Source organism: Aotus nancymaae, unplaced genomic scaffold (assembly GCF_030222135.1).
Source record: "Aotus nancymaae isolate 86718 unplaced genomic scaffold, 86718_ANA_hifiasm-v0.15.2.pri h1tg000018l, whole genome shotgun sequence".
In the NCBI taxonomy this organism is placed as follows: Eukaryota; Metazoa; Chordata; class Mammalia; order Primates; family Aotidae; genus Aotus; species Aotus nancymaae.
Window position 1 is genome coordinate 24,610,023 of NW_026988430.1, and position 27,746 is coordinate 24,637,768.

Genomic DNA, 27,746 nt, shown 5'->3' on the forward strand with positions numbered 1-27,746 from the left:
GTCTCCTGCTTTTGATGCTGTCTCCCTCGTATTTGCTTTGTGGTGTCTCCCTTAGAAAGTGTTTTTTCTATAGGCATGCACCGAAGAAAAAGAAATATTCATCCAGGCACGTGCAAAGTCCTGCACACTCTAAAGATTCATTTGTAAAACGGTCATGTTATAAATCTCGGCAGATAATCCAGTATTTGTCCAGCCACAGTGACCTCTGCACTCAGGAGAAGAGGAAAAGGGAGGGGGTGGGGAGGAGGGACCTAATAGGCGCTTGGTTCAGCTGGTTGCAATTTCTCATAAACATTCAGCCTGTGTGATGTTACTGGGATGTGTTTGAAGTGTTAAGACGTGGATATGTCATATCTCATTTTCCAGAGCAGCTTTGGATGGCGTGTTTGAATTAATTCCTGTCAAAGGGGCACATTGACCCTGGTTTTTCTTGGGCAGAAGTTAGCTTCCACCTCTTCCTGACCCTCACTCTTCCTTGCTCACTGGGCTCCTCCTCCATGATCCCCAACCCACTTTTTAGAACACAAAGCCAGTTTTAGTTCCGTCTTCCTGGTGCTCTCTATGGCCCTCCCATTCATGTAAGATCATCACATTTTAGCTCCTTCTTTTCTTACGGAGGACAAACTCTCCCCAGTTAAGCCTCTCCCTTCTCCTCAGGTCTCCCCTTCCCGACTCAGCCTTAGTTTACCACTTAGATTTGCCATTACCATAGAAATGAGCAACAACATTTGACTAATTATTGGTACTTTTTTTTTTAACAAAACATCAAGTTGGTGATGAAGTTTTTGGAAATATCAACCAAGCCCCGAAGATGACACAAGACTACAGGAGAAGGCACTCTGGGATGAGATGATACTAACACACTACACCCATTGTATATCCAGTTCTAAGTGTTTAACATATATTAACCCTGTTACTTCTCAAACAACCTCATAAAGTAGGTACTACCATTATCATCCCAGTTTCACATAGCAGGGCACTGAGGACCAGAGAGGTGAATGGCGGAGTTGGAGATTCTAATCAAGGAATTCTGGCTTCAAAGATAATTCAAAGACTTGCCCCCAACTGTGGGCCAAGAGCTCAGATTCCCTGACTGTCTGCATTGTATTCTTTCTTATCTACCTGAATTCAGCAGCTAACACTGCATTATCTCTACTGCTGGGGGACTATCCCATAACTGTTTAGCATGGAAAAGTTTAACACAGGTTCAGGCAGGTTTTCAGTGCTGATTTTATTTCCTATCCATGGATGTTAAACTGAAATTTGCCTTTCCCCAGGCTAACCCTAGAAAGTGACAGCCGGCTGTGATAAAAATGGAACCATCTGTCTATGAGCCTGGGCTCAGGGTATGAAGAGACACCCTGGAGATTGTTGTTCCATCAGGTGCTGGGAGGAAGATATGGGGGTTGAAGCTTGCCAATGAATCTTCAGAATATGTGATTCCCCTTGGCCCTTGTATAGCCAGTGGAGGGAGGTCCTTGTTTGATTAGGAAAGGTGGAGCTAACCATCCTCGGGGCTCTCAATTGCCAGGGTCAATTGTCTGCATACCTTGGTTCAAATAGGATTTGGCTAGAAAAAGTCTCTAGAGATCGGACCCAACCCCACCCATCCTCCCTGTCTTCCATCTACACCTCTGCCCAGATGACTTGTTAACTAAATATGACCTTCTGGCTTTTCAGGTTTATTACAACAATGCAAGATCTAAAATCTACCAAAAGCAGACACTTGCTGTTCCAGAAACAACGCGAATCCAGATGTAGGGCTTCAACTGGGGCTGGAGCTTGAGGCCTATGTTCCTTTCCTCTTCCTAGAGCTCACAGGAACCATCCAACAGGACATCTCAACTCATGAAAGGGGATCCTGGCCTCTTTCCACATGCAGCGCTTGCTCTTGTCCTCAGCCTCCTCCACCCAGTCATGAACTTCTCTCTTGACTGTTTCAGTCCAAATTACATTGTTCGGGGGAGCCAGAAATCAGTTAAAGTCAGTATTTCCAAAGCCATCCACTCCTGCTCTGGGAACGTAGTAGGTACTCAGTAAATTCGCCCAGCTCACTGAGGATTGAATCTCCTACTACAATGGAATTTTGAAAAAATCCATCACTTACAGTCTGGTTAACACAATCTTTTTTTTCACTTTCACTGGGACATGCTATGCCTAAAAGCGAAAAACCACAGGCCATTAGGCCTTATGCTGTTTGGCAAAAGAGGAAACAGCAAAGAAGACAGGTTCAGCTTCCTTTCTCCTTGAGTCAGCACTGAATTATTTGTGGCAAAGTCCCTGCTGGTGGAGTCTCTGGGCCTTTGGCTTTTTACTGTTTGGACTATTTGTATTCCTTAGTATCCCTACCAGAGACAGAATCTTGGACAAGAGGTGACATCCACAAGAGCCCCTTCTCTTAGTGACTGACAGCCCTAGGGAAGGAAAAGGAGGGCAGGAAGAAAGCCTGGAGTTAATGCTTTAAATGAGGCTAAAAAATTTATCCACTGGGTTGTCATTCATCTGGGTTGTCACAGAAAATTTGTCTGTTTCTATCACACAGGTCACCCACCAAGAATTGACTCTACGATTTTACCCCTGTGAGTTGCAGGGAAAAAAAGGGTGCTAGCTTCTGCTCTGGCCAGATTCCTTCTGAGTGACTTGGGGAGTTTTACTGGGGGAATCAACTCTCCTTTACCTCAATTAGCAGTAAAACCTACACAAAGACACTGGGAACATGACAGCAAGAGAAGGCCACCTGCCTCTCTACACCCCTAGATGACACACTTAGTGATCCCAGCGGAGTACACAGAAAATTCCAAAGAGACCAGGGGCCACGGGTTCGCGGTGGAACCATGGCAGGAAAAGTATCAAAGACAGAAATATGAGACTCTGGGCAATGATAAAATAAATCATTTTAATGGAAGGCTTTCTGAGACTGCAACTTTTTCTTTTACTATGAAATAGTCAGTTTCCCTGCCCTGGGGTTTCTTAGGGAATGCACGGCTGAACTCCCACCCCACAGAAAGCTAGCATGTTACTCTGACACACTACGGTGAGCCCCTCCAGGGATCCAGAAGTGTGTCTTAATGTCAGGAGACTGAAGTTAGCTGGTAGTCAGTCCACGGTATTTCATCCCTGTGAGTGTCCAGGCCTGAGGGAGGGGACAAGGGGCTTCACTTCCCACTCAGGGTGTTTCTCCGTGAGGGAAGAGGGGACAGATCACTTTTGAAATTTTGACTCTGACCTTTACAAAGAAAACTAATAGACACTTTAGTATTATATACAGGGCAGAGGGGAGAGGAAACGGAGGGGAAATTGCACTTAATTACAGTAGTTTATAGTTTACAGCCATTGGACAAATTTACTTCTTTAAAAGAAATCTCAAGATCATTTGGGATGGGGTAGGGGAGGGAGTCTGCGGATATTTACAGTGTGTTTGGCTCAGTTCAATAGCACGCGTCCTCCTCTCCTCGTTTCAGTAACAGATTCAAGTTTTTGCATCAGTTTGTTCGATGAAGGATCACAACGTAGAAACAACGGTTTTCTTGCTTCCTCTTCGGCGGTTCCTTGTCTCCCACCTCCAGGACAGACAGGAGTCCTTGACATCGTGGGAGAGGCATCATGGCAATACTGCATAGAAGGGAAGCTGGGCTTTGCGCTGCGCCTCCTGAGAGTGGATTGTCTGAGGTGTCAGCAGGATGCCCGTCAGGTAAGCAGGGACCTCTTGCACGTGCTTGTCAGGTCACTGGGCTTTTCCATGGCAGCTGCCCAGAGGATGATGGTGGGGAAAACAGGGTCCTTGTTGCTGTGCACAGAGTGAGTGATGTGTGGGCATCACCAGGCTTGCAGAGGACACTGCAGAGAGAGAGGAGGGAGAATGCTCAGCTGTGTCATTTGGCAGGGACGTGGGCCATTAGTTTGGCTTCTCCAAGGGAGCTGATGCCCAACTCAACCAGCAAAGAGCAGCGGGTGGAGGGCTGGGGGCCTCGTGTATGCTCAGTTCTGCAGTTTTCATCCTGAGGCACACTTCCTGCAAGAAAACCTGGGAGCCGGCTTTCCTGGCCACTTCAGAAGACAGAAGCGAATCATTGGGGACCTTGAAATTGTCCTAACTTGCTGACCTGAATCCTGAAGTTGGGCTCCTCTTTCTGTGACAGTGGAATTTATGGAGTGCTCAGTGTGCTTGAAAAGGCAGCTGGATGATAAGCTCTTGCCTCTCGTGGAAGCAAGGGTCTCTTCCTAAGACCTCTAAGAGCAGAGGTCTCCTGTACTAATGCTTCTCAAACTTTAATGGACTCACAAGTACCAGAGAGCCTGTTAAAATGTGGATTCTGGTTCAATTCTGATTTACAGGCCTGGGGTGGGCATAAGAGTCTGCGTTTCTAATAAGTTCCCAGGGTGTGCCGATGCTGCTCACTAGGGTGGCAAGGCCAGAAAGCACGAGAAAATGACCACTCACACCACACATCAGGGAAGGAGTTTTGCAAATGGCAAAGTGCTTTCTATGGGTTTCTTACTTTGGGCTAAGAAACTCATAGGACCAGGGAAAGGATCCAAAGGCTGAAGGCCTCTGAAGCCATCCTTGAGGATGAGCCAGGGCAGGAGACCCCAGAATGGCTGGAGAAGGCCTCAGGAGGAGCCACCTCACCCGACTCAGGGCAGCCTCGCCCTCAGTGCCTGGGCCTCACTCATTTCAATCGTCATGGAGCGTCACTGCTCTCCTTTTAACTTCTGGAGAGTCTCTTTTTGTCTCCCTCTGTCTCCTCTTTCCTTTTTGATTTTGTTGGTATCTAAGATTCTGCCTTTGACTTAGTGGCTTATTCTCTCAAGATCCCCCCCAAACACACACACAAACACACACACCCCAACACCTACCAATACTCCTAAAGGCCACTGTCACCTCACTGATCAGTGCTCCAACCATAACCCTAGATGAGGATACCATTATGTCTATTTGACAGATTAGGAAAACAAGGCTCAAAGTGAGTCAGTGAATTGTCCAAGGTTTAAGAACTAGGAGAGTGTGGAGCCACAGCTTCAAACTAGCTGTGTAGGTGGCCACTCAGAGTGTGCTCTTTCTATCATGCTAGGAGGTGAGGAGCCTTCTACTAAGCTTTGTTCTCTTGGACAAGTTACTGTCTCTGTGCCTCAGTTTCTTCCCCTATAGAATGGGAGTTGCTGTGGGATTGGATGAGTTGACATCTGTGGAGTCCTGAGAGTGGTCCTTGGCACAATTGTTATGAACATGGGGTTCCTCAGCCCATGCTGCCCCTCAGTGCTCTTAAGAGTGGGGCTGCAGGCCGGGCACGGTGACTCACGGCTGTAATCCCAGCACTTTGGGAGGCCGGAGCTGGCAGATCACAAGGTCAGGAGTTCGGGACCAGCCTGGCGAATGTAGTGAAACCCCGTCTCTACTAAAAATACAAAAATTAGCTGGGCAGGGTGACGCATGCCTATAATCCCAGCTACTTGGGAGACTGAGGCAGGAGAATCCCTTGAACCCTGTTGTGAACCAAGATCGTGCCATTGCATTTCCAGCCTGGGCAACAGAGCGAGACTCTGTTTCAAAACAAAAAAAAAAGAGTGAGGCCGAGCAGTGCGTGCATGTGAGGAGACAGGCTTCTGACCCTTCTACATTCTTGAGACATTGGTCAGGGTCCTCTGATACCCTTTGCCTCCTCTTCCTCCCCTGACCCTCCCCACTCTCAAGTCTCTTTACTTCCCACTATCAGCCTTTTTCCAATTTTCAGATTTCAGGTGGAGGAGAGAGAAAATGGCTTGTGACCTTGCAGGTTTCAATAGAAGAGCAAACAAGAAGGGCAGATAAGGAGACGCCAGTGAGATTCTATGACCTGTCATTAGGGATGGGCTTCCCAGCTATCAAATGTTTGCTCACATAATAAAATGGTGGCAGAGCCCAAAATGTTGTCAAAGGAACTGGAGTTATTTGCCCCCTTCAGAGTCTAAACACAAACATCTGATAAGGGGTGCACTGTGGTCCCTTAAAACTGGAGGCCCAGCACACGCAGCCCCACGGGGGCCTTGCCCGGAAGATCTCTGAGTGACTGCGGGGCCCTCCTTCTGAAGGTGTGGTAGCTGTGTCAAACGAGAAAGGCATTCTCATTCTAAGAGGATTTGTTACATAATAGTAAGAGCGAACATTATCGAGGTCCTACTGTGAGCCAGGCACCATGCTAAGGGCTTCACAAGCATCACTGCCTCAAATTCTTACATCAACCCTTTGAAGTAGGTGATTATCATGAATTCATTTAACACATGTTTGAGTGTCAACTGTGTACTTAGTACTTTTTTAGATACTGGAGATGCAGCTGTAAACAAGACACTGTCCACTTCTTCACAGACTTCACCTCCTAGTGAAGCCTTCGAATAATAAACAAGTAAACAGATGCGCGCGCGCACACACGCACACACAACTTTAGGTGGAGATGAGTACTCCACAGAAACGTAAGCATAGAGGTTAGGGTAGCTTGAGGAAAAAGAGATTAACTTAGATGAGGGAATCAGGTGAGGCCTCTGAAGTGGTAATATCTGAGCTGAAGGAAACGGAGCAAGCATGTACCAATGCACGGAAAAAGAGCTCCAGGCAGACACCACAAAGGCAGGAGTGCTGGAGTGGGATGCTTCAGCTCTGGCACAGCTAAAGCTGCGTGGGCAATGGAGGGAGGAAGACGGTGACACCTGCGACACTGGAGGTGGCATAATCACATGGGGTCCCGTACGTCTGTCTCTGTTTTAGTTTGATTGTAATGGAAAGCTACTGGAGAGTTTTGACAGGGGATCGACATGCTTGATTTCTCTTGGTTAGAGATCACTCTGGCGGACAGACCGTAGTTGGGCAAGGGTGGAAGTGGGAGATGGGCAAGGGCCACTTAAGGAGATTGGGGAGAGACAAAGGAGCCTGGGCTGGGACTAGGACAGTCCTGATGGGGGTGTGAGAAGAGGTCAGATTTGGGATGTATTCTGGGCCCCCTAGTAGAACTCACTGATGGACTGGATGTGATGTGGAGAGAAGAATCAAGGATACGCTCAGCTATCTCACTGGAACAACTGGTACCAGTCTTGGAAATGGGGAAGCCCATGGAGGAAGCAATTTTGGTAGGATGAAATCAGGGCACAATGAAGACTTCCTATTTTAAGCATGTTGAATTTGAGAGGCTTATTAGATATTTTAGACATGCATGTCCCTGCCGAAGAAGCATGGTTTTGGGAATGGGCACTCAGTAGGGAAGACTGGACTGTAGACAGAATTATAGGAGCCATCGGTGTGTACACTTGTCCAAAAGCCATGGGACCGGAGGAGATCGCCCAGGAGTGAGCATAGACAAGAAGAGGCCAAAGAGTGAGGCCCGGGCCCTCCAACACACAAATGCTGGAAGGTGAGTTGCCAGCTGAGGAGAGGAGAAGTGGCCAGTGCCGTAGGAGAGGAACCAGGAAGGGCAGTATACTAACCTCCCGTGGAAAAAAGGAGGGAGCGATCAGCTGTGTCAAAGACAGAGACTCAAAAGTAACCACTGGATTCAGCAGCATGGTGACTTAGTGAGCTGGACGTGGTGGGGTGTGAGGACAGCCCGTCTGCAGTGATCTCAAGAGAGAACTGAGGGTGAGGAAGTGCAGACGGTGAGGACAGGTAAGTCACTTCTATGATCATGAACTTATGTGACATTCGTTGTAGCTCCATTACTTAAAAGTCATGATTATAATTCCGGTTTCACAGATGAGGCAAGTGTGGTCTAGAGAGGTTATAAGTAAGTTGTGCTCTTCACCTCTATGTAGATCACTTCTTTCAGCCCCCTCAACAGGGTGAAATAAATGCCCTTTACCACTGAAAACCCCTTTCCCAAACTCAGAGCCACTTGGTGGTGCCAGCAGGGGAAGTCAAGAGTGACCCAGCTTCCATGGGCTGGGTGTTCCCTTTGCGACAAGCACCGAGGGAAGTGTTTTACAAGTCTTAGTTAGTCCTTTCAGTGATCCCATGAAAGAGGTATCATTATCTTCATTTTACAGGTGAGCAGAGGCTCAGAGAGGCTAAGACATTTCTATGAGGTCATACAGGTAGAAAGTGGTAGAATCTTGAGCCCAGATTGATGCTCCCAACCATCAGAACACTCTGCTTCCTCACCCAGTGAAGAAGTTGGGAGAGGGCCGGGGGCAGTGGCTCACGCCTGTAATCCCAGCACTTTGGGAGGCTGAGATGGGCGGATCACAAGGTCGAGAGATCGAGTCCATCTGGCCAAGATGGTGAAACCCCCTCTCTACTAAAAATACAAAAATTAGCTGGGTGTGGTGATACACGCCTGTAATCCCAGCTACTCAGGAGGTTGAGGCAGGAATATTGCTTGAACCCGGAAGGTGGAGGTTGCAGTGAGCCGAGATCACGCCATTGCACTCCATCCTGGGTGACAGAGTGAGATCCATCTCAAAAAAAATAATAATAATAAATAAAGTTGGGAGAGAGGGAACAGCTGAAGAGGACAGATGATAAGGCCGCCCACCTCCCCCTTTTCAGCGCCCTGACTAGTTACTGCTCTGGGGGCCCTCTCTTGACCGTCCCATAAACTAGGAAGTCACGCAGCAGGGAGAGAACGTTGTGGAAACAGGAGGTGGCTCACAACCTGCCCACACTTGTTCTAACTGAGGTCAGTGCTTGCTGTGGTCTTGTTTCCAGTCTAGTAGGGCATTGTTAAACTCAGGCACAAACCCACTCAGAGATAACTTGCCAGCACCCAAGAGTTCAGGAGGAGGGAGAGGTATGTGCTGTGGAAGGGACAGATAGGCAGTAGCTGCAGAAGGATTCTTTGCAGCAAGAGGTCCCAGCCTGGAGTTCCTGACCCGTAATCCCCAAGGCCCTTGGGGCATGTCTGCCTTGACAACAGGAAGTACTGGAATTAGACAGATACAAGTACAAATCCTGGCTTAAGCCTTATTCCTGCACAACATGGGGTTATTATGGATCCTTAAAAGTGGATATTGGAAGGTGAATGTTGTTTAATGGGTTAGGAGTGAGAAAATCAGTCTGGAAGTCCAGCTCTGAAATTTGTGATCTGTTTGAACTTGGCCAGATCCATACCCATCTTTGAACCTGTTTTCTGCTTTGTAAATCAGGTATAAAAATAACAACTTTGCAGAATGGGTAAGGGGGTTCTCCAGGAAATGTAAGCTAGAAAAGCATCTGGGGTGCTTCTTGGAAAATGGAGGCATCAAAAAATACGAGTTCTGCACTCATTCATTCGTTCATTCACTCATTCACTCATTTGTTCATTCATTCTTTCTTAGTTGCTGAACATCTGCGATAGCCCAGGCATTTGGCTAAGTCCAAAGGGCATGGGTGCTTTGAGCGGCCCTGAACTATTTGCTTTTTTCCAGGGAAGTGGGTGAGCGAGTGTCTTTGTATCAGCAGGAGGATGGGAAATGGGGATCTGGAGTAGGACGTACTTGAGAGATGGTAGTAATCCTGAGACATCTTCTTGTCCTAGACCCCTTTGACTGCATGGAGACCAAGGACTGAGTTGGACATTCAGAGTCACTAGGCTGGGTGCGCAGTGGCTCATGCCTGTAATCTCAGCACTTTGGGAGGCTGAGGCAGGTGGATCATGAGGTCAGGAATTCGAGACCAGCCTGGCCAACATAGTGAAACCCCGCCTCTACTAAAAATACAAAAATTAGCCAGGTGTGGTGGGGCACGCCTGTAATCCCAGCTACTCAGGAGGCTGAAGGGGGAGAACTGCTTGAACTCGGGAGTTGGAGACTGCAGTGAGCCAAGACCACACCATTGCATTCCAGCCTGGGTGACAGAGTGAGACTCCGTCTCAAAAAAAAAAACCAAGAGTCACTGGAAGGGGAGAAAACTATCTCCTAAAGGATCACAGACAGGAGAGAAAACAGGGAGGGAGCTACCACTTCTGAGTACTTGACTATGTACGAGGCATTCTGTTAAGCACATTGAATATTTTGTGAGATGGGGATGGGATTTTTCCCATTTATAGATGAAGAAACTGAGTCTCCTAGCAGAGAATTAACTGCCCAAGGTTACATACCAGGGGGTGATGGAGCTGAAATTAGCTCAGGTCTGCTGGCGTTTCCTATCACTGTACAATGCCTCTAAAATAGCACTGCTCAGGATGTGTCCCTTTGACCCGAGCAGGGTGCGTCCCTTTGACCCTAGCAGGGTGCATGCTAATTGCCCCGTCCAGTGCACACATCAGCAAATAAAATGCTTGGAGAAGCCCTGCCTAGTGGAATTTAACTTTGTGTAATCCAGCAGTCCCCCCAACATATTTGACCAAGACATCCTTCTCTCTCCTCACTTGTATGTCCCTGATACCTCCTAGTGATATGGTTTAGATGTGTGTCCCTTCCAAATCTCATGTTGAAATATGGTCCCCAGTGTTGGAGGCAAGGCCTAGTGGTGGTACTGGATCGTGGGGGCAGATCCTTTATGAATGGCTCAGCGCCATCCCCTTGGTGATAAGTGAGCTCTTACTCGAGTTAGTTCACACAAGATCTGGTTGTTTAAGAGTGTAGGATCTCCCTTTTCTCTCTCTTGCTCCTTCTCTCACCATGTGACATGCCTACTCCCTCTTTTCCTTCTGCCCTGATGATAAGCTTCCTGAGACCTCACCAGAAGCAGATGCTGGCACCACACTTCCTGTACAACCTGCAGAGCCATGAGCCAATTAAACATATTTTCTTTATAAGTTACCCAGCCCCAGGAATTCCTTTATAGTGATGCAAATGGATGAACACACAAAAATGGTACTGGTGTGGGCATTGCTATAAAGATACTTTAAGATGTGGAACAGCTTTGGCAACGGGTAACAGGCAGAGATTGGGAGTTTGGAGGACCAGAAGAAGACAGGAAGATGAAGGAAAGTTTAGAATTTCTTAGAGACCTGTTAAGTGATTTTGACCAAAATTCTGATAGAAATATGGGGAGTGAAGGCCAGGCTGAAGAAGTCTCAGATGGAAATGCAGAACTTATTGGGAACTAGAGCAAAGGTCACCCTCCTTACGTCCAGGCAAAGAACTTGGCTGCGTTGTGTCCATATTCTAGGGATCTGTGGAAGTTTGAACTTAAGAATCACAGTCTAGGGTATCTAGTGGAAGACATTTTTAAGCAGCAAAACATTCAAGAAGTGGCCTGGCTGCTTCTAACAACCCATGGTCAGCTATGGAAGCAAAGGAATGATTTACATTTGGAATGTTGGAATTTACGTTTAAAAGGGAAGCAGAGCATAAAATTTTGGAAAATTTGCAGCCTAATCCTGTGGTAGAGAAAGAATTCAAGTGGCCTATGGAGCAACAACTTTCTAGAGAGATTAGCTTGACCAAAGAGAGCCATGTGCTGCTAGCCAAGACAATGGAAAAAGGGCACGGAAGCATTTCAGAAATCTTCTAGGCAGCCCCTCCCATTACAGACCCAGAGGCCTAGGAAGAAAATACGGTTTTAGAGGCCAGACCAAAGGCCCTGCTGCCCTGCACAGCCTTGGGACACTGCTCCCTGCATTCCTGCTGCTGTAGCTTCAGCCCTGGCTCAAAGGGCCCCAGGCACAGCTTAGACCACCACTCTAGAGGGTGCAGTCTATAAGCCTTGCACAGAATGCAAGAGCAAAGAAGCCTTGGCAGCTTCCACCTAGATTTCAGAGGATGTATCAGAAAGCCTGGGTGCCCAGGCAGAAGCCTTTTGAAGGGGCAGAGTCCCCACAGAGAACCTCCACTAGGGCAGTGCAGAGGGGAAACGTGGGACTGGAGCCCCCCAACAGAATCCTCACCAGGATACTGCCTAATGGAGCTGTGGGAATGGGCTTGCCACCCTCTAGACCTCAGAATGGTAAAGCCACTAGCAGCTTGAAACCTCAGCATGGAAAAGCCACAGGGGCAGAGCTGTCCAAGGCCATGGGAGCCACCTGGCATGCCAATGTGCCCAGGTTGTGGGACATGGAATCAAGGATTATTTTGGAGCTTTAAGGTTTAATGCCTGCCCTGCTGGGTTTCAGACTTGCATGGGGCGTTATCTCTTTCTTTTGGCCAATTTATTTCTTTTGGGATGGGAATGTCTACCCAACACCTGTACCACCACTGTATTTTGGAAGTAAGTGTACATATAAGCTCATAAGTGGAAGGACTTGCTCTCAAGTCTCAGATGAGACTTTGGACTTTGAGTTAATGCTGGAATGAGTTAAGACTTTCAGGGACTATTGGGAAGGGATGATTGTATTTTGCAATGTGAGAAAGACATGAGATTTGGGAGGCCAGGGGTAGAATGACATGGTTTGGATATGTGTCCCCTCCAAATCTCATGTTGAAATGTGATTCCCAATGTTGGAAGTGGGGCTTTGTGGGCACAGCATCATAAATGGCTTAGCATCATCCCCTTGGTGACGAGTAAGTTTATGCTTGAGTTAGTTCATGTGAGATCTGGCTGTTTAAAAGAGTCTAGGGCTAGGCATGGTGGCTCACACCTGTAATCCCAGCACTTTGGGAGGCCAAGGTGGGTGGTTCACTTGAGCACACGGTTTGAGACAAGCCTGGGCAACATGGCAAAAAAAAAAAAAAAAAAGCAAAAATTAGACGGGCATAGTGGTGTGTGCCTGTAGTCCTGGCTACACTGGAGGCCGAGGTGGGAGAATTGATGGAGCCCAGGAGGTTGAAGCTTCAGGGAGCTGTGATTGTGCCACTGCACTCCAGCCTGGGTGACAGAATGGGACCCTGTCTCAAAATATAAAAATAAATAAATAAATAAAAAGAGTCCAGGGCCTCCCCCTTTTCTCTCCTGCTCCCATTCTCGCCATGTGATACACCTGCCCTGCCTGCACCTTCCACCATGATTGTAAGCCTTCTGAGGCCTTCAGCAGAAGCAGATGCTGGCATCATGCTTCCTGTACAGACTGCAGAACCGTGAGCCTTTTAACCTCTTTTACCCAGCCTCAGATATGTCTTTAGAGCGACACAAACAGACATTGATATAAGCCATACATTTGAACACACCAGCAATGGATTTGAAATCCCTTTTGGAATAGAAGACCTTAAAAAAAAGAAAGAGCAGAAATGCCATTAGGTCTCTTTCAGAACTCACTTCTGACCCTTTGCCTTGGGAACAGAGTTTTTACGAACTGTCTTCGCCTTAGGTACCTTCTGCTGTCAGGAGGCAGCACCTTTACCCTCATTTAACTTCACTGTGCCTTTCCCATTTCTCCTTCTCTTTCAACTTGTTGGAAGAATGTTTCCCGACTGGAATACAGCAAGTGAGCTTACTTTCTTACTCTTGTTCCCGACCACAGAGACAACAGGAGTGGCAGCAGTTGCCATCGAATTTTAAAGATGGGTAGTGGAAGGCAAGTATTTGGAGTCAAAGACCAAAGCCTGAAGGTCCAGCTCTAGAGTTTATCATCTGTGTGACCTTGGGCAGGTCACTCTTCATCTCTGGGCTTTAGTTTATTTCTTTGTACTTAAGAGGTTGCAGTAAAAAGGAAATGATGAGACAATGTTCATGAGAAGTATAAACTGTAACGTGCCGCGTGAGTATTTTTCATCCTTACTGAGTGTAATAATCATCCTCATCATCACAGAAATGAGTCTATTGCCAGACTCCTGAAATATCTGGGGACATGGAGACAGCGTCACAGCATTCTGGGAGGCCACACGTGCAGCTTCAAGATCTGCTGGCCACTCTGCCCAATGGAGAGGAGAAGCCAGTGGGGGGCTGGTGCAGCGTCTTAGGGAGCATCTTAAAGTATTTTGATTAAGAGACCATTTCCTGAATTCAGAGGACTTGTTTCAACAAGCAAGCATCAAAGTCAACTTGGGAAAGACAGGAATAATTAATCATGGTCCTGTCTGGGGCTGACCAAGCGGCAGATGGATTGATAAACCTTTCAAAGGGGGAGGTATTCCCAAGGAGGGCTGCTGCGCCTGGCTGCCCCCCTGATTGAGATTTGTGAGCACAGATAAATGTTTTCCCTGCTCACTACAAAGAGTGGGAACTCACATGGGAGTTGAAGGGCAGGGTAGTGAGGGGTCGTCCTTTCATCTTCTATTGGGTGAGAGAAGAGGAGCAAAGCAGGTCCCACACACCTCTCCCTCAACCCCAGCTCCAGAGCCCAGCCGCCCTGGCTGTGTGTATGTTTCAGTGCCCAAGATACCAGGTATTTAATCTACACCACATTGTTGAATCCTTAGAACAAGCAGATGTTACAGCTCTCACTTTAAAGATGAAGAAATAAAGGCTCAGGGAGGTCAACGTCACCAACCAAATGGCAGAACAAGGAATAGAACCCACCTGCTCCACTACGCTCTAGGGCTGGGAGGAGTTTGGGGCAAAGGAAAGAACAGAGAACCCTGATCCCATGAAGGAACCTGCTGGGAAGCCCATGGCAGTGGATGAAGTGTGATTTGCAGGGCTCAGATGAAAAAAAGATCATCAACAAGACCAAATTCTGCTGAGAGCCTTTGACATGAAGTTCAAGGTTGTCACTTACTTATCTAGTAATCAATAGAGGCCAAACAGTTCTCACACTGCACAGACCCCAGCTACTAAAAGATTTCATTGTGTTACTCTGGAATCTCCACCTGTGTTCAGACATCTTGTCCTGTTTTCTAACTCTCGGGGTCTTCTCGCGGTCCAGCAGTGAGCCTCGCCATCAGCTACCTGTCTTTACAATTCCGTCACCTCGATTTGGAGGTGGGACTTAATCATCAACTGAAACAGTGACTAAGCCTCTGGATTCCCCACTTTCAGTGCACCAGGAAGTTGATTCTAAATTTCTTGATAAAACCCCTAGTGGATGCATACGCCTGGAAAAGCCAGGCTGTCTACTGGGGAGTCACCATGGGTTGGCATAAGGGGTCATTCCCAGAGCTTATGGCATTCTGGGTGCAGCCTGGGTCCAGGGGAATCAGCCTCAGGACCTCTGACTTCCTACTCACTTTCTCCACTGGCTACTTTGTGGATCCTCAGGGATCCCTCTTGCAAAGCATGGACCTCAGCAGGGGATCTACCATCCTGAGCCCTCCTTGGAAATACCTTTTCCATGGACCATTGATCATTCTCTTAGGGAACACTCAATTTCAACGCCTAAGTGCTCTATGTCATCCAGTCTCCAGTGACCTATCAAACTTCTGTCCTGGTTTAGTGCTCTTATTGGGGAATCTGGGGGAGCAATAATAAGCCCTTTCAACCTGTGGCCTTTTTTTTTTTTTGCCCTGGGACCTTAAGGATTCCCTTTGCAAGTAACAGGGAGCCTCAGAAGGACCAAACTTCTTCTGGTCAAGTGCATGCTTGCCACGCCCTCTGCACATCAATAGCCTTAGTCATATCCTCCCCACACCCCAACCCCCACAAATCCTGCTGGCATTACCTGTTTACTTGAAGACATGTTGGTGAGTGTGCTGATGCTGCTGGTATCTGTGACCACCATTGCAGATGGAAACCGGGAGGTGTGGGAATACTGGGGGGGTTCCTGCTTGTGTGCGTACACTGGAGAGAGAGTGAAGACAGAATCAAGGTGCATACCCAGGCACATACACAGCTACAGAGCCCCCATCCCACACCACAGCTCCCATTTCCCTAGGCAGATAAAAGGGTTGGTGGATTTAAGTGAGGATTTTTTCATATTAGTTACCTATAAGATTCATGTAAATTTTAAGTCACATGACCAACTCCTGAAAGCATGTGGATGCTTGGCTGTGAGGGAAAGACCAGCCTGTTCTCAGAACATGAGGCCTACCAGAGAGGCCTCTAATACAGAACCGGGGTAAAGGTCACTGGCCATTGCCTCAGCTTGCCCTTTTCATGCAGGGAGGCAGGTTATTTCCTGGTCCAGGGCACCATGGGCTCTCTCTTCATGGGTGGCCAGGCCTGCTGGGCCTCAGCAGCCTACAGGTCCCTGGTGACCACTCTCTGACTGTCCCACCTAGGCCTGACCACTGAGGAAGCCTGGCCAGGCGAAGGGATAGGGGCAAGTGGGAAGCACATTGCCAGGCTCTGGGAGGATGGGAAGTGGGGCACATGTGGTCTCAGACTCTGCTACAGGCTGTGGCAGATTTTTAGAAGCCACTAAAATGTGATTGGAATGTGAGATGGTGCTCAGAAACCAGCTCCACAGGCCTGGGTGGGGATTGAGCCCTGAAGATAGAAGGCTGGACTTGGCTGTTCTCTTTCAAACCCACAGCTTAGCCGACGCAGCTAGGGAAGAAACACAAATCTCTTTCACCATCCTTGCCTTCTAGGAGTCCCTTTATAAATAATCTTTATAATTCTTTATGCTTACCAAAGGCAGTTCACCCTATGTTTATTTCATCTTCATAATGATCCTAAATGCATACTATTTCCATTTTATGGCTGAAGAGATTGGGCTCAGAGGGGCTAAGTAACTTGCATTAGGCTACATGGCTGGTAAGTATCACAGGCAGGATTTAAATCCAAGTCTGTCTGATCTAAGACTAGTGCTTTATACTGAACACTTCCTTGGGGTTTCTGAAGCAGAGAAGCCATGATTCCTCCCCAAACTCCTGTGTCAGGGGCTGCAGCCAGACCTGGCCAGAGGACTGGATGCCTAGGACACAGGATGGAAGGCAGAGAAACCGAGGCTGCGATTGGATGGGAAATAAGTGGTTAAGAGGAGGCTTGGGGTAGGTATAGAAACGGGATATGAGAAACAGTCTGTGTGCAGGCATGCAGGGGTGGTGAGGAGGAAGAGACTCTAATGCCCAGGATGGCGTGCCCCTGGTATTTTTCACTTGTGTTCATGGTTCTTGATTAGAGGTGTTTGGGGTGTATAAATTGGAAGACATGGGACTCTAGAAGATTCTTTTATTTTAGGGAAGGCAAATAGGATGCAAATTAGATGCCAACTCTGATCATTTGATAATGGCTGCTTGGAAGTTTGGATTGCAAAGGCTAAGTTGAGGTTCACTGGGAAAAGGTGCTGGTGGTTTAAGGGCGCTGTCTTTTCCAGAGGTGTTAGAATGGGAAATTGGGCTGAGTGTTCCACATGCTGTCTGTCTCCAACTCCCCTTCACCTGTATGCCTACACCTTCTTCTCCAAACCTTTCCCTAGCGATCTCAGGGGTAGAGAAGAGGACTAGAAAAAGTACAGCAACACGCAAGAGTTATACTTGAGAAATAGTCTTGGTTGGTGGATCATAGGCGGGGCAAAGTGACCAAACCAATAAACTTCTGAGAAAGTTCAGACCCAGAGAGGAAAAGTGGTTGGCCACTGAGGGTCCTTAGTGCTCCCTCCCTCTACATGCCCGTGTCCTTACTGTGTGAGTTCTGCAGCTGAGTCACAGCAGCCATGAAGGGCTGCTGGGCCATGTGGCTGCCTGGGCTCTGCTGCATGAGGGGCTGCTGGTGAGGACTGTGCAGTTGCTGGGAGAACTGGACGGGCTGCAGGGCTGCCAGGCTGCCGGCCACACTGTTGATGACAGGGACACTCTGTGCTTGGGAGGTGTTGAGGCCTGTGGGAGCAAGAGGAAAAGATCAGAGACAGTGTCTGGGATGAGGAGAGGCACGTGGATGTCATCATTTGAGCCCCTGCTCAATGTACCAGTCACAGGGCTGAGCCTGTTTACATAGGAGATTGCACGCGAGGTGAAGTTAAGAAACTGAGACTTGGAGGGCCAGGCGCGGTGGCTCACGCCTGTAATCCCAGCACTTTGGGAGGCCGAGGCGGGCAGATCACGAGGTCAAGGGATTGAGACCATACTGGCCAACATGGTGAAACCCCGTCTCTACTAAAAATACAAAAAATAGCCGGGCATGGTGGCACGTGCCTGTGGTCCCAGCTACTCGGGAGGCTGAGGTGGAAGAATTGCTTGAATCCAGGAGGCAGAGGTTGCAGTGAGCCCGAGATTGTGCCACTGCACTCCAGCCTGGCGATAGAGCAAGACTCCGTCTCAAAAAAAAAAAAAAAAAAAAAAAAAAAAAGAAAATGAGACTTGGAGAGATTAATTTACTTGCTCAAGTTCCACAGTGAGTTGTGGGTTGGAGATGGGTATTAAACAGATCTGATTGAAGCCTGAGAGTCTCCCACAGTCAACCTGTGACCTCTCAAACTTAGCTCTCTTGAGGTTACCAGGGCTTTGGAAAAGCTGGCTTTACTTGCCCACTCCATCCACGCCAGGCTGTGAGGCTTGCCCTGGTGCCCACAGGGCAGAGTTAAAGGTGTCCACACTGAGGCACAGGTTAGTGCCAGATCTATCTGTCCAGTAGAGGGCAGGAGTGTGCAGGAACCCAAATTTTGATTAAAAACAACTTCCATAGTCCCAGAAGTATGAAGTCTGGAGACCCTTATTTAGTAGACTGTACAAAGACCCCAAGAGAGGGCAGGTGCCAACTCTCTTGACTGTAACAGAGAATGGAGAAAACACTGGACTCAGCCAGTCTATGAAGTGGGCATCTCTTATCTGGCAGCATAGGGCTTGTGGCATTAAAAGGACCAGGTTTTAGAAAGAGGAAGTAGTAAGTTCAAGGTTGACTCTTGGCAGGTACAGTGGGTCTTGCCATCTTTCTGTTCTGGGGATGTCAGGGCCCCTGTGACTTGGAACTGCGCCTGTATCCTGAGGCCTCTTTAGAACCCGGGCCAGCACTGTGAGGAATGGATTCCCCGGTACCCACGCTCTATCTCTCTATCTGAGAGCGACACTGAGGAAGACAGCTAAGGTAGGGTTGGAGTGGGGACAGGACGATCAGGAGAGAAGACATGGACCTACTTCCTGGGTCTGCCTATGTTCCTGTGATATTGCTTTCTGGGAAGTTGGGGGAAGAATGGGATGAAGAAGGAATCCAGGAAAAGGTCTGTTTTAGGTGGATGCGGAAGAGACACCTAGAGAGGCCTTCCTGAAATGGATAGGGTTTCATAAGCAGGTTTTTGGGAAGTCTTCAATGGAGATAACACAGAGTCCTCAACAATTGCCTACTCAGAGCTTTAGCTGATACCGTTATCAGAAACCTAAAAGGCGAGACCTCCGAGCAGAAAGGACAGGGGGATAATCCGGCTCCTGGCTCTCCTGGGTGGGGGCTGGAGGGTGTGATCCTCTGATCACCCTCAGAAGAGCACTGTCTCCAGTTCCCCAGGGGGCTCAGCGTCTCTTTAAGCCAGCATCTCACCAGATACCTTGATTACCTTGTTTCCCTTTCCTACCTCCTGCTTACGGTCTCAGTCTCCCAGGAAGCCCCATGGATTTGCTCTTTCTGAGAAATCTCTGAGGGCACTGCTGCTGCTCTTTTTGGGAAATCACTACCCAGAAAAGCAAATTATCCTGTGTAGAGTGGATGACATTTGAAGACATAGTTCTGAAACCTGCATGTGCTTCAGAAGTCATCTGGGGGAACTCTAACAAATATACATTCCTGAGCCCCACCCAAGACCTAATGAGTCAGAACCTTCAGAGGTGGGGCCCAGGAATCTTATTTTCAATGCAGTCTGTGATCCTGACGGACTGAGAGCCACTGATGTCATTCCAGCTCCCTCAGTGGGTAAGTCTTGACCTTTTCATCTGTTTCTGTTTCTGGGCACTGGTTCTTGCTTGGGAAGTATGCTATCCAGTCCGAGGAAGAGATGAGGAAGAGAATAGGATAAAGAGATGAGAATGAGTAAGAGAATAAAGATTTGGCCCTGCCAAATAATATGTTACCATCTTCTCCACGGGCTTCTGCAATTCTGAGGCAGGGCCTGTGGTACTCAACACGTCAGTCAGCTAAATGAGGATGCCTGCAACCAGTTCCTCATCTTGACGCTCTGTAGTGTAGGACCTCTGTGTCTCAGCAGTTTTCTGGTGATTGTCACCATTCCTCATGCTCTGTTTACCCCAAGTGTACACAGATATGTACACACACAGCCATCCTTCTAAAGTCAGTATGCACTCTGGTGTACCCTGTCTGAATAGGAGATTAGGAGATTAAGGATCCAACGATCCTTAATGATGATAGAGAAATATGAGGAGAGGAAATTAGGAGGAACAAAATGGAAAGACATAGACTAGCCCCAGGCAAAATTTTAATTCAGATAGTGCCTAAGGGGAAAAAAAAATATATATATATATATATAGATATAAAACTATATGGCAGTGAAAGCTTAGCATAGGAAGAAAGAAGGTAAGTGGGACAGTTTAGTATTTTGGTTGTAGAAATAAGGAAGTGGAGTATCTTCCCCATGGGGCTTTTAATCAAATCTTCTAAACTGCAAGCAAGCTGGTTTTAGGTATCTTATCTCATTCTCAATCCAAACTCTGATATTAGTATAATTACCATATTCCATATACCAGAGGGCCCAGTCAAAAGGCAGTACCTTTAAAATGATCATTTATACTGTGAGTCCTCCAAATGCTTCTCCATTCCCATTTTCCTTCTGGCAAAATAAATGCACTGTGTGACAATTTCCAAGAAGCTAAGGATAGAGTGAGAGCCACGCATACTCATTCAATAAATTTGTTTGCCTCCAACGGGCCTATCCCTGTTCTGACCTCAAAGGATGCATAAGTCATTCTCATCGGAAGTGAGAATCCAACTTCTGACGCTAGCTAGAGCTGATTTAGGGAGAGAAGAGGAAAGAAAGAAAGGGCAGAGACAAAACAAAGAGGTGGCCAACATGGGCCCTAGACACCACGAGCAAGGTCAAGAGGACCATGGGGCGACACAAGGTTGAAAGAAAGCTGACCGATGTGCTACCCTTAGATCTCTCCCAAGACGTCCCAGCAATACGTCCAAGGGTCACGAGGATGGTTTTGAGAAACAATGACTTGGCCTGAGCTGTCATGGTGAAGCTGAAAATACGCTGAACACTCATCAACATGAAAACTCTCAAAGAGACATCCACACCCACGGTTCACTTCAGCCTTCTCATGCCTCGAGATGGCCCATCTATGGGAGGCCACAGGCTTGCTGTTGAATATGAGCCTCCTGGAGTTGGAGGGACCTGATCTATCTCCCTGTCTTCAGGCATGTGCCAAAGCAACCTATTTCTCCTTAAAGTTTTCAAAGCTCTCAGATACAATGACAGTTTCCGGGTCCTCCCTTGGCGTATTTTCTCTGCTGGCCAAGGAAGTTTCATATATCACACAAAATTCCCTGTTTAGAAGGAAGCCCGTCATTCTTCCTTCATCGTCACCAAACATAAAAAGAACCTCCTGAAAAACCTACCACCTACTTAGTGATAGGAATGAACTCAAGACAAAGTATACACTATGATATATATTCATGCTTTAGAGATTTACAAGCATGTTCATATTCACTGTCATTTGATCACTTCAACAACCTATTTTATAGATGAGGACAGTGAATCTCCTAAAGGTTCAGTGATTTGACCCAGGATGCACAGCTGCTAAACTGTGACCAGGATCCAAATCCATTCCATAATTCTCTATTTTAGGCTAACCAATCCAAATATCAGATTTAAGGAGACAGATGAGAAACTAAAGAAGTTAAACCAAATCTACAAGTTGTGGGTGAGTTTGAAGACCTATAGTTATTTTTCACCATATTAATTTGCTTCCCATTTTTCTTCTCCCTGCCCCCAAGTTTTCTGACCAAGAACAGAACTTACTTTGTGCAATTGCCATGACTCCAGAGAGGGGTGTCATGATGAGGTTTTGAGATTGCTGGGGATTATGGTGGGAGAGGCTGTGGATATTCGTCAAGGTGCTGACCGGGGGCAAACCTCCTCCCGAGACTGAGATCTGAGGGAGAGAAAAAAAACAAGAGAAACATGGATGGACGTGGACTACAAACAGCAGTTTCCAACATGATGTGACTTAGCGATTCCTTGGCCTGGCTAGTTCTCAAATTCATTCCTTCATTCACTCCATAAGAATTATTGGCTGGGTGCGGTGGTTCATGCCTGTAATCCCAGCACTTTGGGAAGCCAAGGCAGGAGCACTGCCTGAGCTCAGGAGTTCATGACCACCCTGGGCAACATGGTGAAATCCCATTTCTATGGAAAAAGAAAAAACACACACAATTATTAAGTGTCTGCTGTGGGACAGACACTATTCTAGGTGCTGAGGATAGAGCAGTAAGTAAAACAGACAATGATCCCTGCCCTCGTGGCACATCGATTGTTGACTGTCTGAGTTACTAGTCAGCTTCAGAAATTACTAAGGGTTGGGGGAGATTAGCCATTTTAGGGTGTCTCTACTTTTTCCATATCTCCATTACACATAACGAAATTTTTTATTTCTTTTTTCTTTTTTGGTTAAGAATCCTATATTGTAATCACCATTATATTTTAATGACAGATTAGTATGAGAAAGCTACTGAGTTTCGTGTATTTACTTGGTACGTGATCCACTTCATTAAATCCTATTAGTGTCTTTTCCTCATTGATTTTTTTCCAGATATGTAATTGTAATACAAGCATCTAATGCTAACAGGGTCTTTTCCCTGCTAGTACTGATATGTCTACATGTCCTATTGCATTGCTTAGAGCTTACAGTATTAAACAATAATAGCTGTAATGGATGTGCTTGTTTCGCTTCTGATGTTATCAGTACTGTTTCCAATGTTTTCCCATTAACTATAATTATAATTTAAGGGTGCTATCAGTTTTATACGCATGTGTACTTTTTCATGATAAGTAAGTTTACTACTTATAGTTTCGAAATTTTTTTTTTTTCTTTTTTTGAAGTGGAATCTAGCTCTGTCGCCCAGGCTGGAGTGCAGTGGTGTGGTCTCAGCTCACTGCAACCTCCACCTCCCAAGTTCAAGCGATTCTCCTGCCTCAGCCTCCTGAGTAGCTGGAATTACAGGTGCTCGTCACCATGCCTGGCACATTTTTGTATTTTTAGTAGAGATGAGATTTTACTGTGTTGGCCAGGATGGTCTTGAACTCCTGACCTCAGGTGATGTGCCCATCTCGGCCTCCCAAAGTGCTGGGATTACAGGTGTGAGCCACTGTGCCCAGCCTCAAAGTAATTTTTAAAGTTATTATTAAGAAAGGACTGGCCCATCTCATTCTGAACTAACCCAGGTGTGGCGTGCTTGAGAGTCTCAGGAACCCTGAGAAGTGCTTTAGGGTTAGGATACACCAGATATCTGAGTAACTCAACTTTACTTCTTCCATCTTCCACCTCCTGGAGCTCTTCAGACTGGTCTCACACCAGCACCCAGGTAAGATGCTATCTCCTACCCTGCCCTTCTGGTCAACCCCATAGCGTCCAAGGTTAATTTGAAAAAGAAAGAAAGCAAAAACCAAACAGGTTTGTTTGTATTTTTAAAATAAGCATCAAGACATGAGTTAGGGGTCACATGACCAAGAAGGAATTCTGACCACATCAAACAAGAGAGAACCAGCCTGTTTGCTGGACTTGTTTTTCATAACGTCAGAGTCATTAAAAAAAAAAAAAAAATCGTAACCTGCCCTCAGACTGAATCTCCTGGGTAATGTAGTTCCTTTGGAGAAAGTCAACCAAGTGACAGTAATTTCTCTGTCATTTCAGGATTTTGTTAATGGTGTAAGAGAAACCTGGAAGCCAATGATAAAAAGAATTTAAATGTGTGTGGCTTCAGAATTTGTAAAGTGCTTTCACTGATGTCCTTAACTGATCATAACACAAACAGGGCAGGCATTATTACTATCAGTCCCTATGTTACAGATTAAGAAACTGATCTTCAGAAGAGTTGAGACTATTTCTATGTCACTTGACTTGTAAGTGAAAAAGCCAGAATTCAAATCAAGTTTTGCTGGAGCTTAAATCTTATCCACTTACTAAGTTTAGGCAACCTTGATCAAGTTACTTCCCATTCTAAAATGCAAGCATTATTAAAAAAATTTTTTTTTTGAGACTGGTCTTGCTCTGTCACCAGTGCTGGAGTGCAGTGGCATGATCACAGCTCACTGCAGCCTCAAACTCCTGGAATCAAGTGATCCTCCCACCTCAAACTCTGGAATAGCTGGGGCAACAGGCATGCACCACCATGCCTGGATAATTTTTTTATTTTTTGTAGAGACAGGGTCTTGCTGTGTTACCCAAGCTGGTCTTGAACTCCTGGGCTCAAGCAATCCTCCTACCTCACCTCCCAAAGTAGTGGAATTACAGGCGTGAGCCACCATGCCTGCTACAACCTCTATTTGGCTCCTGGACTGAAGGAAGCTAGGACAGTGCTAAGGATATCAGTGGTGATCCTTACATGATAATTTGGAAAGCCTGAATTATAAACTGTCATGGTCTCTTCACTATGCTAGGTGCTTTATGTACTTGTAATCTACAAGGTTGGCATTATTATCCCTATTTCATAGATTAAGGATACTGAAGTTTAGAGAAGTTAAGAAATGTGCTCACATGGTAGAATTGGGGTTGAAAGCTGGCTATCTGCCACCAAGCCCTGAGCTTTTCACAATTAGGCTATATTGCTTGATGCTGTGAAAGCATCCAGTATGTGCTTTTCTTTTTTCTTTCTTTCTTTCTTTTTTTTTAAGGTTCAACATGCACAGACTGCAACCCTAAACCTGGCCAATTTTTTGTCAGTGCATGACGTTTGGGCACGGGGGTGGGTAGGGGCAGACGGTACAACAGAGAGTTCAAATGGATTGGCTTTATTTCCAAAACCGGTCCTTGGGGAAAGATTTCAAGGCATGTCCTACTGAAAGTCAGCATGCAGAGATTGTCATTCCTAGAACAGGGCTGACCCAAAGAACAATAGTGCCACAAGCAATCTTCACACCAACCCTATGACATAGGCATCATTATCCCCCATTTTACAGATGAAGAAACTGAGGTTAAGCAATTTGTCCACCCTACTGCTGGTGAATGACAGAGCCGAGACTTGCACATACTGATTCCCTTGCCTGCATTCTTTTTAGCCATACTCTACTCTTGCCCTGGTGGACCAAGATCCATGACGGACATGTTATATTAACAAGAAAACAGACTCTTGAATTTGGGCATCCGATGACAGTCACATAACGTATGCACTAGGGTGTTGGAGACAAGAGAAAAGCAAGTCCCTGCAAACAAGTTTCCAGTTGTTTGCTAGCGTTGAGGTGTGCGGTCTTGGTCAATCATCAATCCAGTAACATACTGCCCAGTGAAAGCACTGCCGAGCAGAACAGGAAGCAAAAAGTGTGTCCGCAGGCTGCATTTAGAGCGGCCCTGGCCTGGGTGAGGCAGCTTGCCTTTTAGGAGGAGGAGTGGCGGAGCTCAGGAAACCCCCAAGGACCTTCAAGCAATACGAGCTGAGACTTGGAAGGTTTTTCCACACTGAGGAGTCAAGACCTCTTCCACAAGGCCCCCTTCTCCGTGGAAGTCCGGGTAACCTTAACCCTAACTTGTTTGGGACACTCTTGAGAAGTCATGAAGACTTGTTTGTGCCTCTCACAGGTAACTGACACAAATGGCCCTTTATATGGAGAAGAATCTTTCTTAAGGGATAGGCGGGAGTAGGAGAAGGGGGCTGCAAAGTGCCTCCCCCAGGACTGCCCTTTTATTTTGTTTGCAGAGGCTGCGTGCGACCAGGGAGAGCAGCTCAGGTCCTCTGAAACCAGAATCGGCCGGGTCACTGCTCCCCTCAGAAACCACACTGTTTTTCCTCCAGGGAGCCAGGGACTCGATCACCTGTGACTCACCATTTCTGTGTTGCCTACACAGCACACACGTCAAGATCTAAAATGGCCTCTGTACCCTGCTGCCCTCACCCACCCTGGCCCCCACTCTAGGAATGTGTGCGGCTCCACCTTCAGTGTGAAAGTCAGGAACCTGCGGCTCCTCCCTCCCCTGAAAAACAGAGCATGACCCAAAGAACAGAGCTTTCCATTCTCTACCCTTGCCAGTGTCGTAATGCTCCGGTTCTCCCACAAGCCCCTGTCTCCTGCACTTGTGTTGCTAGAGGATCAGAACCTAATTCGAATTAGAACCCAGTTTTATTTATTTATTTATTATTATTAATTATAATTTTTTGAGACAGGGTCTTACTCTATTGCCTAGGCTAGAGTACAGTGGCATGAACTCGGCTCACTGCAACCTCCGCCTCCCAGGCTCAAGTGTGCTTCCTGCCTCAGCCTCCCAAGTAGCTGGGATTACAGGTGCAAACCACTACTCCTGGCTAATTTTTGTATTTTTTTTTTTTAAATAGAGATGGTGTTTTGCAACGTTGTCCAGGCTGGTTTCAAACTTTCTGGCTTCAAGTGATCCCCCTGCCACAGCCAAGTGCTGGAATTATAGGTGTGAGCCACGGCACTGGGCCTAGAATCCAGTTTGAAGTAGAATATTCAAATTCAAGTTGTCCATTCTTCACCAAGTGTGCCCAACTTGCCTCTGGGTGTGGGGCCATGGTTATGGATACAGAAACCTTCATTTAATGAGAATGATATTGACATTAACACGACAACAACAATACTGCGATTTATTGACTATTTCCTTTGCCAAACGCTGCAGCGTATTTCTCATATGTTATCACACTCATGCCCCCAACAAGTCTGTTGTTAGCACCCCCACTTTATAGATGAGGAAAAGAGATCACAAGTAGTTGAATAACCTGTTCGAGGCTGCACAGCTATTAAGTGCTGGAGCTGGGATTTGAACCAGGGCAACTGTAACTTCAAAGTCGGTGTTTCTCCCTCCCTAAGCATTGCCCCACCCCATCTACCATTTGTGCTGTGATCTTCGCTGTCATGGCCTCCCATGTCTTTCACCAATCCAGTTCAAGAAGCTGCTCCCCATCGCCTCCTATCCACTACATCCTGACTTGCTAATGGCTCTCCTTGTTTGTACCAAGGGGATGGTAAGGAGGAAGAGGGGGACTGTGTCAAAGTGAGGTGCTCTCTAGGTTAAAAAATTGGCTGTGGAGGCCTTGGGGGGAGGGATGAATGAACATTTTATCAACACAAATGTCATTGGCAGCCCCAAAACAAACAGTGTCCCACCGGGCTTGCTCCTTTATGAGGCATTCAATCAATAAAATGAGAGCAGAACTCTGTCAGATTTATTGGCTGGGTTCAAACCGAACACCTCTTCTACCCGCCAAAGCCTGGGTCACCAGCACTACCTCTCCTTTCCAACTCTGGACAGCCCCCATTTTCCCCTGTGAGGCTACAATGGTTCATTGTTTGAGGCAGGCCTTGTGAGAAGTCGTGTTTGTTTTGCCTCTTATCTTATCAGCTCCAGAGCTACAATGGCCCAGGTGTACTCACCATTTTACCATCAGGTGAGAGGAGATTGTGGCTCGGGTCCAGGCTGGCTGGGGAGACTTGCTGTAAAACCGACTGGCTCGTTACCATGGCGCTGTTGCCATGGTGACTGATTGTTGAGGAGGAAGTGACCTCATTGTTTCCCTGCTGGCTGTAGCGCACTCCTGCAAAACAACACAAACCCAATAGGGAACATTAGTGCCACCGGGATCCTGGAACGATGACGATGACTCGGCTCCCCTTGTTTTCAAGGGTGGGTGATAAGAAAATAAAGTTGTTTTCTCCTCCCCTGTCCTCCCACAAGAAATATCAGCTGCTTTTCTCCAGGGTAAGCATGGCATGTTCTCTATTTAATTCTAGAATGTAAGCTCCATGAAGGCAGGACATTTTTATCTCTTTTGTTTTGTTCATTGATGTATCCCCAGTGCCTTGGCACTGCATAGCCACTCAGTAAACTTCTGCTGAACAAATGAATTACTGAATGGATTCTGTTTGTCATTGCTTCCACACAGTTCTTTCAGGATTTGGTGGTTGAGACTAGCCTTCTCTTCCTACTGGCTGGAGTATTTCTTTTATTCTTCAAAATGCCTTCTAGAAATGTGTCCCTGGCATCTCTCATGGTGCTGT

General features: G+C 46.9%; 1 protein-coding gene across 5 annotated transcripts in view; it reads right to left on the reverse strand.

Annotated features, from left to right (window-relative positions):
• Positions 1 to 2,876: 2,876 nt before the first annotated feature.
• The window catches only part of HNF1B (HNF1 homeobox B), a 60,312-nt gene continuing 35,442 nt past the window's right edge, over positions 2,877 to 27,746 (reverse strand). For 2 of the 5 annotated variants that reach the window (XM_012445548.2, XM_012445547.2), the window contains exons 5-9: positions 27,123 to 27,283; positions 21,543 to 21,675; positions 17,263 to 17,457; positions 15,357 to 15,475; positions 2,877 to 3,837 (exon numbers count right to left, since the gene is read on the reverse strand). In XM_012445548.2, the coding sequence (XP_012300971.2) occupies positions 3,817 to 3,837; positions 15,357 to 15,475; positions 17,263 to 17,457; positions 21,543 to 21,675; positions 27,123 to 27,283 (629 nt within the window). In that variant the 3' untranslated portion in view covers positions 2,877 to 3,816. The remainder of the gene's footprint in view (positions 3,838 to 15,356; positions 15,476 to 17,262; positions 17,458 to 21,542; positions 21,676 to 27,122; positions 27,284 to 27,746) is intronic. The other 3 variants (XM_064378458.1, XM_064378459.1, XM_012445549.3) reach the window with 3 other exon arrangements.